The sequence below is a fragment of the Lissotriton vulgaris genome, chromosome 4_1, assembly GCF_964263255.1.
Source record: "Lissotriton vulgaris chromosome 4_1, aLisVul1.2, whole genome shotgun sequence".
Taxonomy (NCBI): Eukaryota; Metazoa; Chordata; class Amphibia; order Caudata; family Salamandridae; genus Lissotriton; species Lissotriton vulgaris.
Window position 1 is genome coordinate 2,090,712,097 of NC_141691.1, and position 18,993 is coordinate 2,090,731,089.

At 42.8% G+C, this 18,993-nt stretch overlaps 1 protein-coding gene across 1 annotated transcript in view; it reads left to right on the forward strand.

Moving 5' to 3' along the window:
- The first annotated feature begins 5,376 nt into the window (after positions 1-5,376).
- Positions 5,377-18,993, forward strand: part of LOC147725099 (indolethylamine N-methyltransferase-like) — a 39,744-nt gene continuing 26,127 nt past the window's right edge. The window contains exons 1-2 of the mRNA XM_086966540.1: positions 5,377-5,558; positions 17,893-18,100. Of these exons, the coding sequence (XP_086822666.1) occupies positions 5,411-5,558; positions 17,893-18,100 (356 nt within the window). The 5' untranslated portion in view covers positions 5,377-5,410. The remainder of the gene's footprint in view (positions 5,559-17,892; positions 18,101-18,993) is intronic.

An 18,993-nucleotide genomic window follows, 5' to 3' on the forward strand; every position in this document is an offset into this window, starting at 1 on the left:
CACAGTGGTAAAATAAGGGGGCTGGGCCTGAAGTGACATGTGTCCAAACAAGCCCTGTGGCGCATTTTATGTTGGGAAATTAATTCCCCTTCAATCCTGAGGGGCCTTGGGGGTCAACTAGCCCACCAAGTACCTCCAGTAAGTGCCAGAGGCCCTGTAGCGTGCTTTAGGAGATAGTTTCAATCCCCCTGCCCTATTATGTACTAGGGTCCCACAGAGGAGTTCATGCCAATCACATGGGTACCCCAATGCATAGTGTTCCCTAGTGTATGTAGGAGTTTTCACTGTATTCTAAGTTTATTTTAGCATAACACTGGCTCTAGGCCTGGTTTGTCAGAGTCAGTTAACACCAGTCTGAAAAAGTTGTGGGCACATGATGATTTTGTAACAAGGCCTCTTTCTGCTCCTCTGTTGGTTCTTTCTGCACATTACTTGCTTCTTCCTGCAATTTTCTTCGTCTTTGTGAACTTCTGTTGCCTCTTTCTGCATTTCTTTTGCTTCTTTCTGTGTGTTTTTTATTCTTTCTTCACATGTCCTACCGCTGTAGGCACAGCTAGAAACAAGCGTTTGAAAAACCTTTGAAATTCACTGAAAAAACTATAGGTTTCAGGCAGGTTATAGTTAGAAATTAGCATTTAAAAAACCTTTAAAATTCACTGACAAAAACATAGGTTTAGGCAGGGTATAGTTAGAAATTAGCTTTCAAAAATACCTTAGAAATTCAGTTTTAGGGGTGTTATAGTTAGCTCATACAAAACCATAGAAATTCCTCCATTATAGTTAGTTCATCAGTAATATAATTTAAGATGCCATCAGTGATGTCATTTGAGATGTCATCAGTGATGTCATCAGTGATGTCATCAGTGATGTCACTGACCATATCATGAGTGATGTGTTGTATTTACTTTATTCGATATAAATTATCATAAGAGTATGAACAAAATATATTTTGGAAAAAGAAATCCAGCAATTCATACAATATTTAACCCGATAAATTCATACAACAATTACAAGGTAAAAACATCTAAAAATCTGTTATAAGGAATTTTTACACTATGTACAATAAAAAACAATTGCATTTACAGTTGGTATATAAACAGCATAGGGAGCCTATAGATGCTAGTTCATGCTATTTTTTAACATCTTGGAACGTAACAGTCAGGCATTACCCAAGTACTTTTCTACAGCACAGATCATACTAAAAGAAGAAGTATCAGATTTGAATATGCGTAATGCTGCCCTATAGTCGGTAAACCCAAGATTTCTGCATGTAGGTTTCAACCATTTCTTCCTTGCAGCCCTATAAGCGGGGCATGCAAAGAGGAAATGTGGGAGCGATTCAGATGGTGCATGGCAGCCTGAGCAGCTCACAGATACCAAGCTATGCTTCCGCCAACCTGCTACCATATCGTTGAGTAGGAGCGTTCCTAGCCTAAACTTCATGTACAACAATCTATCGCGGGAAGATTGTATACAATCAAGATAATGCTCAAATTTAGCAGCTGTCCCTTGGTTAGGTTTTTGTGCCTCCATCTCTATCACCCAATCCCAATGAGCCTTCTTTACAATTTGCTTTGCCGGCGCAGTCTGGGTTACCCCAGCTTCTTCAAACCCTATTTCTTTTACCAACTTTCTTAGATTACAAATCCACTTAATCTTGTTTCCTATATCTAGATTGATAATCTCGCTCAGTGGGAGCATAATTGGCCAGTTCAGGGGTCCTTCTTAGGCGCACCCAGAACAATAAGGGACGTACTCTAGCGATGTTTGTAAAGGACTGTCTTCCTAGGTAACTACAGAGCGGAGTCAGAGGGGTGGAGAGAGGCAGAGATACCAAGCCCCTGAGGAACTTATTTTCAGATTTCTCGAGCTCACAGACATCTTCGAATCCCCATAGCTCCGACCCGTAGAGAGCCCAGGAGAGTGCCTTGCCCTCGTAGACCACGAGGGCCGGGCCTACTGGTCGGCTAACTGAGAGGCGCTGTTCCCTTAATATGGCTCCCGCTACCCTTCTATGGTTAAGGAGCATTTTAGCTAAGTGAGTGTTCTATTTCATTTGATTGTTCAACCTAATCCCCAAGTAGTCAAACAACTCCACATTTACAAAGAGAGAGAACAAGGTTGGAGCCAAAACACAACCCTGGAGTACCCCCCTATTCACTGCCACCCTTCCTGTTAACTGACCTTGATAACCCCACCTAATTTTGGCGTAATTCCCCTCATGTAGACGTTTGACAAAGTCAAGAATCATGGGGGGAATCCCTAGGTCATACAGGAATTTCCATAACTTGGCCCGGGGGACTAGATCAAATGCGGTCTTGAGATCGATGAAAGCCAGATAAAGGCTACCCTTCCCGATAGATACCACTTTCCAGTGTAGAGTGCAGAATCTGAACACTTCGTCAATTGTCCCTAATTTCTTCCTGAATCCCGCCGGAAAATGTGAGAGGACGTTAGCATCATCCATCTATGACCTTACTCTCGTTAGGAGGACCCTGCCAACCACTTTTTGTATTACACCGATCAAACTGATCGGCCTGTAGTTGGCAGGATCCTCCCTGTTGCCCTTTTTATATATCGTGACCACCTCTGCCCCTTTCCAGGAGTCTGGGACAGTGTGGCCATGAGTGATGTAATATGTGACGTCATCAGCAGTGCTTTGCAGGGGCCTGAGTTATAGTTAGCAGAACTAACGGAGGAATTTCTATGGTTTTGTATGAGTGAAATGGCCAGCTAACTATAACATCCCTAAAACCTATGTTTTTTTCAGTGAATTTCTAAGGTTTTTTTAAATGCTAATTTCAAAATATGGCGTGCTTGAAACCTGTTTTTTTCAGTAAATATATACATATATATATATATATATATACATATATATATACACACACACACACACATACATACAGGAGGAAAAGGTGGGAATATTGTTACCCCTAGGCCTGGTGGTACAGTTCCCAGAGACCCACCTGGGACCAAAACTTTTTTTTTAAATATGCTGCTAATTTAGGGAGGATCAGTGAATCTGGAACAAAAATCTCCTCTCCCGGTGGGCCTGGTTACGGGGGGAACAGTGTGGAGAAGTGTGGCTCAATGGTTATAGCGGCAGACCCTCATGCAGAGGTCTAGCCCGGGACCAGGGTTCAATTCCCCGCCTCGGCGGGTCTTGGGCTCAAAATTCCACTGACCTGATAATTCTCGCCTCAGTGCCCTATTCTAATCATAGAGTCCCACTCTGCAACTCTGGGCAATAGCTTGCTTAATCTCCACAACGGCCCCCACAACGCTAAGGATGACTGGCCTCCACCCTGGGGGTGCCCAGGAGTGAACGCCTCACAAGGAAAGCCAGGACGGGTTCCACAGCGGTATTCGTACAAGCGCCTTGAGACCCTTGCGGGTGAGTAGTGCGCTATACAAGTATCAATTTACATTTTCACAGCTATTTTTATTTTGGGGGAGGGAGCACATGATCATCCCACCTTCCCACAGGCCAATTGTGGCCTCTGGGACCCCATATTCAAGGCCTGGGGCTATTTTCTGGAGGAGAAGGGCATGCAGCCCTCCTAATTGGGCCATGTTCACCCCTGGGGACCCTATTTCCTTTTCATAGTTCTAGAGAAAATGGCATATAGACAACCAAACAGGTATGCTGAGCACAGCCATATCTTAGATTGCTGCTAGGCTGCCTTCCTACCAAAGTTAAGTACTGAATTGGTTGTCCTCTCTATTCTGGATGACCTCTAGAAACTGTTGGATTATTATTGTGTGGGGTGACATTATCACTAATCTTTAGACTTGCCAAAATTAGAACTGCTCTCAAGTTCATTTTTAAATGACGGCAGTAATCTGCTGCCTTTCCTCCAATTTATTAGGCAGTGGAGTACTTTTATATGTACTAATGCTGATGTTGATGCTAAATTGCTCATCTTTGGCTTAACAAGTAAGAACCACCAGTTAGATACAGCTTGTATCCAGCTCAGAAAGTATTGGTGTTGATTTTTCTTGGGTTGTGTTTTCACTTTATTGCTGCTTTGGTGCTGCAAAATACTTTACACATTGCCTCTAAGTTAAGCCAAACTGCTTTTTTGTCAAGCTCCCAGAGTGTTAGGTATAGATTAATTTAGTGAATTTTGTGGTACACCCTGACAGACACAGTGCACTGCCTTCTATGCCAGAAGGCCTGCTGAATCTTCTTCTGGTAGGTGGAGCTTTTCATCAGCAGTAAAATGAGCTTTCGAATGTCTAAATTAGCCCAAGGGGCCCAACTTTATGGCTGTGTTAAGTTTTGTGATATTTGACCCCTGGAGAAACAAAAATCAATGTACTGATTTCTTTAAAATTGCCTTGGAGTGAGCAAGTGTCTGGGGGTCACTACAAGGAACATGCTCCATTTTTAATACTGGGAGCAGCAGTGTGAGGGGCCCCATCCGCAGAGCTAAAAGGGCCTGGAGATCCCAACCCTAGGGCAGAGTTTTATCCTCAGGAGCCCCCACTATGCCAGGAAGAGAGGGAAGCACTGATGAGCCCCTCTTGAGGATGTGGCCGGGGATCCCCAACTACAGACATACAAATGAGGGAAAAGTTATATGGATGGCAGTAGTCAAAAATAATGTATTTGCTACTATCTCCGGCATATTTTTACAATGCTCCAGAAAACTTGGCAGGCACTTCCCATGTTTATCTGAGTCTTGATATGTTGAGTTTCACACAAACCCATCAACCGATGCTAGACTTGGCGTCCTCAACCTGTTAAAGAACATAGTGTCATACTGGACCTATGTGTGACCCAAAGTAGATTTGCCAAACCATGGGCATGGAAGTCTCATTGTTTCTCATTCATCAATACAAGTGTTGGCAAGTGTCATTGATTTGTATCACAACTCTTTCGATGGTCACACTTAGGTCACTGAGGCAAGGCACCAGTCCGTGCTTAGCTTGGACACACTTCTCAGGAGGCTTGGCTTAGACACACTGCTCAGGAGTCTTGGCTTAGACACACTGCTCAGGAGTCTTGGCTTAGACACACTGCTCAGGAGTCTTCGCTTGGGCAGACTGCTCAGGAGTCTTAGCTTGGACACACTGCTCAGGAGACTTGGCTAGGATACTCTGCTCAGGAGTCTTGGCCTGGGCACGACGCTCAGGAGTCAACATCCTGGATGAGCATCACAATAGGCAAAGCTCCGGCAGAAGGAAGAGCAAACAAAGCAGTGGCTGTGGGAACAGGTTTAGTCAAGTTAACCGATGGGGAATTTATTTTTGAAGGTAAAATAGAGAAGACTGTGCATACATTGCCCAGGGCATGATGCTAGCGTGTGACCGCCTCCCTTGGAAGTATTTTAGCGATAGATTTCTGGCTACTTAGTCGGAGTTCACGTAGCACAGGCAGAAGGTTGCAGAAGGCTGCCCCTGAGAAATGGACTCTTCTATGGACCTGAAAAAGTTCTACGAAATGTGTTCTGATGCACGGAAGTTCAACGAGGCATATTTCATTCAGTCATTCTCCTTTTTTAAGGATGTACTTGCTGGATCATTTTTTTATTACGTCAAAAGCTTGTCATCAGGTATGTAATATTGATGCCCCAGCTCACCTGCAGAAAATAGCTTTTTCTGTCATTTTGTTTGCTGCAGATAAACTCTGAATGTCCTCGAACATAATGTCTCCAAATCATTTTTAAGTAAAAGGCTGAGTCTAATTATTATGCATCAATTATGATAGAAATAACAGGAAATAACCCCAGATTATTGTTAGGAGTTTCTCTATTTCAGATACGGGTATTGCAGCCACCACAGAGGAAGAATACATTCTGCCCCATCAAAATAATAGTACAATTTGTTGCACATCTGGAAACAGAATGGATTTTGGCCAAAGGTTTCAAAGAGTGAATATCTTCTCTTCTCTCTCAGCATTTATCAGCCTATGTCGTGAGAAGTGAAAAATGACCTATGGCCGGTGTTAGGAAAATAAAAAATGCATGAGTCATTCACCCAAGTAACAATTACATTGAATTAGATCATTATTATTATTATTATTATTAATCTTTATTGAACTATATATCATAATCATAAAAGATCAAAACATATACATAAAAGCCACAAGAAAATATTAAAAAGCCTTTTTAAGCATGACATAGTACAATTTATTGTGAAAAAATGTGTGAGTATTTAAGTACCTTGAAAATTTAACAGTCCAGCTGAACCTAAACATCATTGTTTAGTAGGTCTACATTATTTTATTCCAGTGTAAGACACCTTTTAAATAACCAGTGACCTCCAACATCACCACCTGATGAGGTAATAAATATAAATGTAAAAAGGCAGGGCGAATTGGGTAAAACCCCTCACTTTTCAAAGTGGTATTAAGTACCTTTTGTGCAAGAATTCATAGTATTTACAGAATAAAACCGGGTGTATCAAGGTCTGGGGTGAACTGTCATCACAAGGGCAAGTTAGAAGTGCATTGGGATCGAACTGACCCAGAGGGAAACAGATCATTAGCCGAATAGTACCTAGATGAAATTTAGTAAGTAGGGATCTGTCCCTGGGATATTTGACTGCTGTGAGATATGGTTTAAAGCCATCAGCGGATTTTAGCAGTAGATGGGATCTGTTGGATTTTTTCTCCAATGCCCATGCTTCCCTGTCACCTATATTACAAATGTGTTACTTAAAAAGACCACAGTCGCCCTTTTTAAGGAGGTGTGGCTGCTTAAAAATATCCATGCGTTCTACGGAACGGGAGCAGATTTTATAATTAATCCACTGTATCTTATGGCCATACGTGCATTCCTTGCAGTCCTCAAACACACTCCTGTTGAACCACAGTCTCAAGTCGACCCAAACAGATATCAAAAGTAACAGCCAGTTTAACCTGATCCTCCACATAGTCCAAAGCCAGTTCCTCATGGGTTGCAATGGAGGAACTGTTTGGCTCAGCCATGTAGTTTTCTACAAAATCAGTCCTATTCAAGCTAGATCGCCTTCCACTTATGGCACCCCGAAATGGCTGCACTGTATGTCAGGACTTGGAGACATTTAATTGTGTAGATTCGCAGCAGGGGCAAGATAGGCTTGTGAACCACCAACAGTAAAAATCTATCTAGGGCACAACAAGCTTGTGTGAACTTGGAGCAGCAACTGGAAATGCATGAAACCCAGTTATTCTGTCAGTCAAATGATACTCCAAAGTAGGGAAAGGTAGAAACCCTAGTAACGTTGTGCCCTTTGATAGCTTTCTTCCTCCCACAGACCATATAATGAGTCTTTGAGATGTTTGTATCTAGGTCTAGGTCATCCATGAACTTAACAAACTTGTCAACCAGGAGTTTTAACCCATTGGCAGTTCAGACCACGATTACGGCGTTGATGGTGCATAGTAGGGTAGGCATGCTGACAGACTTTACCCTGGGCAGATCAACCCCATTTTCAATCAGGTAGTTGTTAGGGCTATTCATATATAACAGAAACAATATCAGTGCCAAAACATATCCCTGCGACCGCCCATGGGAAAATAAAAGATCCAGTTGACTCTTCCTCTGTACCAAATCTAAAGCACGCACTTACATCCGCATGTAGACCTCTAAGAAAAATGGTCAACTGAGCTTACCCCAAGAATATCCCAAAGCTTGGACCTGTTCACCAGGTCAAGCAGCGGATCCCGATCTACTAGTCAGATCCTTTGACTGCTCCCTAACCGCCGGATTTCTGACGGCACTCACTCCACACGCCCACAGTGCCCCGGGACTACTCAGCGGATAGCCCGGCCCTGTTTTAATCCCATCCCGCCTGAACGGGGCTCCGTTTGCGCATCCTTCCCACAACTTGCCGAGTCTACTTCGAGGTTACACCACTACTCCGGCGACCTCCTCTTCCTCCCGCATTAGGCCACCTTGTTCTTCACACTTTGACTCTCTTGGATCACCCCCCACCACAGGATCCTCTCGCCTCTGTCCCCACCACAACGGGGATCCATTTCTGGACCAGAACGCACCCTCACTTCCATTATTCGGCAACCCGGTCCTGATGAAGATCCTAAATCAATAGGATCGCAACGCCGACGACCCGCACTGCAGCGCAACTCATGGCGCATTACCTACTTTGGTTCCCAAACTAACTACTATTACTTATTCATCAAGGAGGAACCCACAATCTGTATATAGTGTGTTAAAAAATGTCTTTGTCTGAGCCAATCGCTGTTTTTTCACCCTTATGTCACTCGCGCTGTCACTGTTTGTCTTAGTATCACGTAGTGCACAAAGCCCCCTTGGGTTGCCACCGCATTACTTGCCATAAATGCTGTTGACTATTTTACTCTCTTTGATTGTTTTGCCAATATTGTCTTTCAAATATATGATGCTATATGCACTTTCAAAAACCAAAAAGTTGTGAGCCTCTTTTTTCTTGTCCAGATCCTTTGTAATGTAATGCACATGCAAATATATCTGCTGCCCAATTGAATCCGATTGAGATATTGTTGCCTTATACTTAACTTTCTGAAAGTGGCATTTTCTGACCTGGAATTTTTTTAAATGAACTTCACAAACAGTTGTGTTTTCAGATTGTGAATCCATAAACACCATATGTATCCCTCCTATCTTTTTCCAACTGGAAGTTACACTTGTAAAGTTTTACAAGGCAGCTCCAATGCTAACCTATATGAGAGATAGGCCTTGCTGTAGTGAAAAACAATTTTAGCAGGTTTTTACTACCAGAACATTTAAAGTTCAAACAGACATGCGCTACCTTTCAAATATGCTGCACCCTGCCCAAGGGGCTGTGTAAGGTCTACCTTAAGGATGACGAATATGTAATAAAAGTGAAGGTAGGTGACCTTGCCAGGTCGGCTTGACAGTTAAAACTGCGTACCCAGGCTCTGCAGTGGTAGGCCTGAGACGTGCTGCAGGCCCACTAGTAGGATTTAATTTACAGACCCTGGTCACATGTAGTGCACTCTGCTAGGGATTTATCAGTAAATCGAATATGTCAATCATGGAGAAACCAAAAGCCATTGTATTTTAGACAAAGAGCACATGCACTTTAGCACTGGTCAGCAGTGAAAAAGTGCACAGGGTCCTTGAGCCAGTAAAAGTGAAGTTCAGCACACAGTCAAAGCAGGAGGTCAGAAAGCAAAAAGTTAACGGAAACCTTGCCAAAAGACGCCACGTCATCTACACTCCTGGGAATAATCTGCTCTTCACTGAGCATCTTTAAAGATCTAATCAATGAAATGTCAAATAAAAGCTTCAATAGCAGCTTTCTGGGTGACTTCAACTTAACCTGGGGAGATGAATCTGATTCAGCTATGACACAACTAGCCATCTTTTGTATCAACACCAACCTCAAACAGATCTACTCTAAACCTACCCATAAGAAAAGGATCTATCCTCGACCTCCTCATGGGCAAAATATACCTTATTGAAAGTCATCCCCGATGGACTAGTCGGACCAACTTCTGGTTTCTTTCTTCTTGGTAGGTAGCAGAACGTCCACCTGTAAGCAAACAAAAAAAGAAAGGCTAGGGTTCAGCCAGTTGAACAACAATCCAAAATTACCTTAAAGCTAATGAATTCACAGGATTATAAAGGCACTATCATACTAGTAGGGAACTACAGCTCTGTCAAAAAAGAAGTTATAAATGAATGGCTCTTACTTTACTTAAAGGAAATCCTGGAAAACCTTTGAATCAAATGCAGCAAACACAATTACGATATTCTCAAAGCTAAGGCAGAACTCAATATTCCTGAAATTAAATCTAAGAAGTTGATTAAAATCTTGAAGAACTCTAAAAATGCCCTCTATACTTTTTCCAAAGTAACAAAGAGATGTGTGACAACCTCTTCAATTTCTTCATAGAAAATAGAAGTCCAGCTCTCTCTCACAAAGCAGCATCTATTCTTCCTGTGGAAAGCCATGCCTACAGATGAGGACACCTCTTTTCAACTTATAACTGAATATGTCTTAGGAAAAACTCTCACTACTATCAGACCACCCCCGTTTTGCTGACCCCATCCCGCCACTATTGTGAACAATATATCTTCATCTATCTTATGTAATCAACTCATCCCTTAGGCTAGAGGTAGCTTCTGGGTGTCTCAAAACTTGGCAAGTCAGCACTCTTCTTAAAACACACATACTCATTCCTCCAATCTTGGCAAAGTCTGCCCCATTTCCAACCCACCTGAAGCAAAAGTGCTGGAAAGCTGTGCTGAAAGACAGCTAAGGAAACACATAAAAGAAAGGTTCTTCAACATCACTAGGTAGGATTTAGATGTGTCTGAGCACGTAGACAGTAATGCTGCAAGTAGTGGATGATGGTCAATGCAGCATAGGCAATGGAAAATCCTTCCTTCTCATACTCCTGGTCCTTTCCTCAGGATTGACCCAAAAATCACTTATCTCTCCTGAAGATCAGATGAAAATCAAAGAGTAGAATCTAGGATGTTTTAAGTTCTACTTCAAAAATCTTTCAAAGCAGGTAAAATTACCTATCCCTCTTCAAAGCCCCTCAACTCTGCGTCAAGGAGAAAGCAAAGTCGCCAATCCCCCACACAAACACTGTTCGTTATGTAAATGGAAACCCTTTGCTCCTTCATGTAAATAATCTTTTTTCAGTTGTGTATAGGTGACACACAGCTGTACTTGACAGTCTCTGAAGGAAAATGGGTTACTGACAGAGCATGGGCGGAAAATCCGTTCCGCTCGCTGATTTTGGGTAAATTCGCAATCCGCGAGATTCGCGAATTTGCCGCAAAATCCGCGAGCGGAATGGATTGTGTCAAAAGTTCAAGCTGACTTTTGTAACTCTTTTAGAATGGCGCCGGCAAGCTGCCAGAGCCATTCAAAATAGTTACAAAAGTCAGCTTCAACAGGAAGCTCTAATAGATAAAGTAAAGCAGGTGCTCGAGTTGAAGCTCAAATTCAGTTACGCAATCATTAATCACCCCAAACCTGGGGTGATTAATGATTGTGTAATTAATTTGACCTACAACTCGAGCACCTGCTTTACTTTATCTATTAGTGCTTCCTGTTGAAGCTCTTTGTAGCTATTTTAGAATGGCGCTGGCAGCTTGCCGGCGCCATTCTATGTGGGGCTGAAGAGAAGGGCACAAAAGTGGGACAGAGGGCAGAAGGGGATTAAAAATGAGTGGGGCAGAGGGCAGAAGGGCACAGAAACGAGTGGTACAGAGGGCAGAAGGGCATAAAAAAAAAACGAGAGGGTGGCAGTTATTAACCAGGCAAAAAAAAACCTGCAAACACGCAAAGCGCCCGGCGAACACGCAAGGCGCCCCGCGAACACCTGCGAACACGCAAAAATAAAAAAATCCGCAAATTCGCACAAATTCACAAATTGTGCGGATTGCGAATTCGCAAATCCGCAAATTTGCGGATCGCAAATTCGCAAAATTCGCACATGCTTAGTGAAACCCTACTCAAGAAAAAACCACGACTCTTGTCAGGATGAACCACAAGCAAACACTACATTAACCTGTGCTTAATCCTCTGGAATATGGGCACAAAAGCAGTCAGGTTTAACTTAGAGGCAATGTCTCAAGCATTAATGCAGCATTTCAAACAATCATAAAATGAAACCATCCCACATCAATTTAGAAAATAGAGGTAACTTTAATAAATAATTTGAGATCAAAACAACAAAAATCTAATCAATATATGCAGAGCTATGCAAATTTAAAATATTTAAGTGAAAATAGCGCATGAAAGCAAAATAGACCAACTGTGGTGATCTGGTCACTCTGGACTGGACCAAAGTCACAAGTTTGCTTTGACGTTGCATCGCACAGCAGCAGTTCCAAAGAGGTTGTGGCTAGCCATGTGAGGTTGTGGTTTATGGATGCTTCGCACATCAGTGGTTTCAACTAGAACCGGAGTTATGTATGTTTAATGTTTAAGGGTCAACATAGCAGCTAAAAGATCAAAGCGCCAACCACAGACATCTTCTCACACGAGATACCAGGTCAAGGTAATAAGTTAAGGCTGGCAGTGTTGGAGCGAGGCTTTGCCTGGTCAGCTCTGGCTTTGGAATTAGAAAAAATTCTCAAGAAAAATTACAGAGACGGTATAATTCAGTGGGGCATGGCTATAGGGGGTATCCGAGGAGGGAGTGTTGTCAGATAGCCATGGGTTGAAACCGCAGTGAAGATTTCTACATTCAGACTTAGTTGCTGTTAGAAATAATTGGCAAACTAGGGACTCTCAGGGTAAGGGGTGTACACACTTCAGATAACAGAATGGGGGTTGGGAGCACACTGCCTCACAGTCCCAGCACAGTTCACCCCTTTGCATCCTGGTAAATGCAGTACACAGTTCAAACTTACTTCAAAATTAGCTGGAGGTTTTCACCAAAGTTGGTGCAGACATTGCTGTATATCTCTGGTTGCTGCTTGAGAGCAAAGAAAAATCATCTGGGGTTGCTGGAAATGCTGCCAAGTTTCTCTCGGGTCACAGTACCACTCACAGGCACACAGGTGCATCTCCAAAGCTGAAGACGGGCTCAACCCAGAAACCGGTGTCTAGAGATATACAGCAATGTCTGCACCAACTTTGGTGAAAAACTCCAGCTAATTCTGAAGTAAGTTTGAACTGTGTACTGCATTTCCCAGGATGCAAAGGGGCGAACTGTTCTGGGACTGTGAGGCAGTATGCTCCCAACCCCCACACTTTAAATAACCCCTGCTTACCCCCCTGCGTAGCTTGACGCGAGCAGACAGTCTTATCCCAAAGGCAATGTGTAAAGCATTTGCACCAACACTTACAGTAACATAGTGAAAACACCAAAAACGGACTCCACACCAGTTCAGGTTCTGATGAGGCAGCATGAAGTCTGTGAGTTTGTTGAGTCAACCTCAGCAGTTAAGGGTGTTAAAATAACAGGACGCAGGCGCTAGCGGTGAAGGTGTCGGTGTGAGCGCTGGCGTCGGGAAGCCTGATAACAGCAAGTGTTGGCAAGCATCGAGGGGTGCTTGAGCTGCTGTACAGGCTGGGCTGTGCATCGTGCACTTCACGAGCAGTGCACCTGGCCTCAGTGCAGGTTGCGACATCATGGCGGCATCGCTGACAGTTTTCAGAGATTTTTCTTCTTGCTTCTCTTAGGTTTCTTTCTGGTCCCAACAGAAGGAACAACCTTCAGAAGCCTAAAAGTGGAATAGGCACCTGGTGGCGAATTCTGTGTGCCCCTGAGACTGCAGAACAGGAGGCCATCACACACCAACCCTTGGAGATTCTTCTTCAAACAGGTTTCTTAGCACAATTCCAGTCTTTGTTCTTTCCTTGGTAGAAGCAGCAACTACAGGCCAACCCCACACAGCACACAGCAAAGCGGAAGTACACCTCCTCACAGCTCTCCAGTTCCTTGGCAAAGATTTCACTTGAGTCTAGACGTGATCTAAAGCTCTGGGGTTTAAGGTACACTACTTTTACCCCATTTTGACTTTGTTCTTCTTTGTGCAAGGGCCTCTGAGCCCAGTCCGAACCAGTTTTGTCCTTACTGGTGCAGTATCACCACAGGCGGTGGAGACAGCATTGAGCAAGGGAGACAGTCCCTATTCAAATGCAAGAATACACCTCCCACCACTCCAAATGCAGCCGCAGAATATTCTGTTTAGCTCTGAGTCATCCAGCAAGGGCAAGGCACACCTCAGCGCCCCCAGTGACTGTCTACAGTGAATGCACATCCCCAGCCCCTGTCACTCCAGTACCAGACAGTCAATACACAAACAGGTAGAGGCACACATAATGGTTAAACAAGAAAATGCCCATTTTCTGAAAGTGGCATTTCCAAACACACAATTTAAAAACCATCTTTACTAAAAGTTGTGTTATTAAATTCAGAGTTCAGAGAGCCTAAACTCTATCTCTCGGTCGTGTCCCAATGGGAAGCTATACTTGCAAGATGTGACAAAGTATCTTCCATGTTATCCTATTCGACAGATAGCCTTTCAATAGTGAAAAACAACATTGACATTGAAGTTAACAACTGCATGCGCAGACACTACAGTGGTAGGTCTGAGACACATTTACAGGGTTACTCATGTGGGTGGCACAACCATTGCTGCAAGCCCACGGTTAACATTTGATTTACCGGTCCTGGCACACTTAGTGCACTTTACTAGGGAACAATACTCAAATATGCCAAACATGGATAACCAATCATAATAACAACTTACCCTGAGAGCATATGCACTGATTAGCAGTGGTAAGGTGCCCAGAGTCTTATAGCCTACAAAAACAAGTCAGCAAAAAATAGGAGGAAGCAAAACGTTTGGCAATTACTCTGCAAAAAGGACCATTTCCAACAGTTGCCAAAATGTACGTAAAATAACTCCAGCGAGATGAAGCAGAGGGCTGTACCAAAAGACAGTTCCATGAGGTCAGACTCCCTTTTGACGAAGGACCGCTGAAACCAATTTGCTGGCGCAGAGAAGAATGTAGCAGGAGAAGCCACAAAGTCAATCTGACCACAATGCACCTCAGGCAGATAGGCTGGCAGGATGGTCATGTCTCCTCCTGGTTCTCAGAGGACTTTTTGGTTAAATTTTGTATGGCCTCAGTTTTGGAAATTGGCCATCTGGGTATCTTTAGCACCAAAACCAAAGGCCCAGGAGTAATGGAAGACCTCTTGGGGAGATCAGGACTCACCCAGGCTGGGCCCAGAAGCACGTTCAAGGTGATTGAAGTCTGTTATGTCCCTGTGGCTCTGAACAGTAGGCTAGGAAAGTAACCCTTAGGGTAATTTCTGATAGTCCTGGGTGCAGGTGTACATGTAAGACTCAACACCAGACTGGCCTCTGAGTGTTGCATGGAATTTTCTGACTTCCCTTGTGTGGCTCCAAGCTGGCTGTATTTACAAGACATGGTATTTAGGCATTTGTGTGAAGGCAGAGCACAGGCTATTTGGCCTGCATTATGCAGCACACATAGAAAGACTAAAATGTCTTTGAGGATTGTTTTCTGTGCAGGACGGTGTCACTCCCTACACAAAAACAGTCACCATTGCACCATGATGTCCGTTTGCCAGCGTTGGCCTTAGGCAACCACAAGTATGCCATTGCAAGGAAAGGACAGGAATGCACAATATAAAGTTAAATGAGAAACATACCTGCCCTTTCCCATTCAAGAAGCAAGGTGGCTTGCTTCCTTACACTGCATGAAAGTCCGGACCTTACTTTCTCACTACTAGGACATGTAAAACTTAAACATATGTGTACAACTTTTTAAATACATTGCACCGTGCACTCTGGGCCGTATAAGCATACTCTATGGGTGACTTATATGTATTAAAAATTAAGGTTTAGTAAAAGGTTTATTTTGCAAGTTTGAAATAGCAGTTTAAAACCGCACAGAATGGCTGCATTTGCAGGCCTGAGACATGTTTAAAGGAACAATAAGTATTGCAGGCCCACCAGTAACATTTCATTTACAGGCCCTGGGCACATTGAGTGTTAATTTACTATGGACTTATAAGTGAATCAAATATGCCAATTTTGTGTAATCCACTGTTTAGGTGTAAAGGAGGTGGTACCAGCACTTAAGCACTGGTTAGCAGTGGTAACGTGTGCAAAGGCCTAAAGCCAGCAAACATTAAATCTGTTAAAAACAGGCCAGTTGAAGGCATAATGTTGGGGGAATGCCACATTAAAGATATCTGGTTCAATAGCCTCCTTACCCTAAAATATAGTTAATCTGTTCAAACCTCTCATGTATCATCACTCTTGAATATCCTTCCATCACCTCAAGCTGAACAGCCAGCAGTTTGTTTTACTCTCTTCACTGCACTGCACCACTGCTGTAAACCTAATTATTCTGCTCTGTCCTACCTTACTGCGAAACATCCACTGTAGAGAATGCAAAATCCTTGGATTTTATGCTTGATAAAACCTTAATTTACACACCCACAATAACAACTAAGGGTTTCTAATACTGAATCAGACTCTTCAGGAGAATCATATCTCAATCCAGCTTTTATTGTCAGATGATGAATTGAAAGCTCCAGTTCAATCTCTTGTCCTCTCTAAATGAGACTGTGGCAACTTGGTATTCCCAGGCTCAGAGAGTTTTTAAGGCATGGGCAATGTGGGCTCTGGCCCAGGGCCCAACACCTTCAGAACCCTTGATAGATCCAGCTCTGTTCTGCAGAGTGATTTGCCCTGATGACCTTGAATATTTTTTTAAGGGATTGTTTTAAAAATATTTTTCCTTTAATTTATTTTTGATGTGGCTGATCAGTGAAAGTCTATTAGAGAGTGTGGAAAGAAATGTTATGTTTATGTTTCATGCAACATCCATAAGAAAAGTTTCTTTTAGAATAAACAGCACCTCACATATTAGAAAAGTGAGGGTGTCACAGAGATTATTTGGAGTAATATTCAGAGTTGCTCCTGTGTTACAATATTGAAAATTACACATCACTATCCCTGAATATTAGTTATAAACACAATTAGACAAGGGTGCCAATGCCAAAGAAAATATGAAAGAGCTGGAATTGGATCATAAATTCAAACATGTTCCAAACAAGGTCCCACAAACCCAAAGTCCTTAAGATGTCCCTGCTTAGACTATACCTAGCACCTCTGACGGCAGTCCTCAAATCTTCAGCTCGCATAGTCACCAGAGCTAGAAGATTTGGTGATGACATTACAGTAATTCTGATTACAGTTAACTGGCTTCTCATGGATCTCAGAAGAATTTGAAAGCTGACTTTTATAAATGACAAGGGCGTGTATAACAGTTCTGCCAAATTAAAGGTGCCTAGTTTAATCTTTTCAGGAGATGCCTGCACACTCCTGTGCAGACTCTCTACAACTAGATACTTACACATGCAGGCAAAAAGCAGAACCCCAAAGCAAGCTTTCTCCGGAAATGCTCCCCAAATATTGACCATTATTGCACCTACAATTAAGACCAATGCATCTCGTGCATCATTAAAGAGAATTAAAAATCCTTCTCACAACATATTTTCATTTATAATGGATAACTACTACTATTTAGGTGTTTGTGGCACACACGTGTTTCTAAGTAGAAGATGACAACAGGAGATTAACGTATTGGTGTGAAGTGGATAAATAACCATTTGATAACCATCACACCTTTTCAATTCATAAACAGAGGTTATCAAGACAGGTCTAGCAGAAATACAAGCTATGAGTCAGGCAGGGAATGGTAGGAATTAACCTTGGGAACAGCCAAAAACCCTCCTGGTAGGAATCTAGACTAGAGGAGATCTCAGAAGTGCTTAACAGACAATAAGTAACTTGCTGGTGAGTACAGAGAGCCCAAAGGGAGCTGCCTATTGTCTCAAGTGAGAGACAGCCAGCCATCTGTTGTGGTGTCAGTACTGAGAAATGAGGATGTGAGGATTGAGGGCATAGACAAAGAGAAGGTAGGTGCCCTGGCATTGGAGCAACCAATGTGAGGAGCAGATGCCAGACACATCAAGTTGTCTAGCCCCAAATTCTGGGAAAGAAATTCTGACCCATATCCCTAGATATAAATGTATTCAAGAGAAAAAGCATACTCCAGAACATCTCATAGTCTACAAGGGAGGTGTAGGGACCAATGATACAAGAGCAAAAACCTACCCTTTCCCATTAAAGAACAAAGAAGAAACATATAGATGGGAGGGATACCGTTCCAACTTCTAAGACACCGCAACTGCACCCCAAATAAGAGGCTGTACAGCATTGACTCCAACATAGATCTGGAGAGGTTATGAGGTTCAGAGGAGAGTCCTAGAGGGGATGTGCCACACGGAGATCCCAACATGCAACGTATAGTTAATAATGATGGGCATACTGGACATGTCTGTTTTCATTTGCTGATAAAGTAGACACATGTAAGATGTTGTAGGTTTTCACTTCACTCAAGTATGGACCTCTTTCTAAACAGGCAATGTTAAAGGAGACTCCCTGATTGGACTTTGCTTCGGTCCTTTTCTCTTTTACACTCTCCCGCTCTGTGACTATTTCAACGAGATCACCTTTGCTTGCCCTGATGACAAATCCACCCAGGAGACACAGAAATGGCTGACGAATGAACCTGATGCCATGGACTGGAGTGATGCTGCTAAGATGGTTTGTGAGATTCAGGGCTGTGGGTAAGGATTCTGCTGTGTCCTGAAACTCTCCTAATTTGTTTTCCTATTCAGATTCTCTTTGTATAACTCTAACTAAGAACATGCATGCTCATAGGGAGGAGTAAAAAAATCAGAGGGAGAGTTTAAAAAAATGAAAGTTTTAGTGCCACTGCTAAAAGTGTAAAAAAAGATATAATATTCAATGCACCGTAATTGGGATTTATTGATACAGTGACTAAGTTACTCACAATCACAGTTAAAATTTGATTCTACTTTCCCATACCTTTCCTCATATTAAAGCCTAAATACCATATCAATTCAATTTGAGGTTATGATTTTGGAAGTGCTGATCTTGTCCATGCATAAATGCATCTCTATCTGTACTGATGCATTCATCTTCTCAGGTTGAGTGATTGATGTTGGACATAAGTGGGAAGAAAAGTGACAGGATATTTTGGATGACTGGCAAAATCACTAGTTTGTAGAGAACATACATGTACAACTCCCCTCTGGGTTGCTGAATCTTTTTGGGATTTCATGACAGGCATCTCTTTGGTTGATGAACTCTCACTTGCATAGTGTGGCATGCTTCATCACTAGCTTAGATATCTAGCACTTGGAAGCATTCTATGACTTAACAACTCATTCCTTTAACATGCACCCATTACCACATAATGCATTTACTATGCATTAGCTTTAAGAATCCAGTCTTCACTATTCATATGGATTTAGAATGCATAGATCTACAATGCAAGGTAAGTATATATAAGGTAAGTGAAATCCCTATACATTGCAGATGGATGGATGTGTGGGCCACACATGAAGCGGGGGTAAGTGATTCATCTGGTTGGGTGCTGAGGGGGATCCACTGGGAGGGTACACTGCCCCAATGTGATAGTGGGCTCAGTAACAGC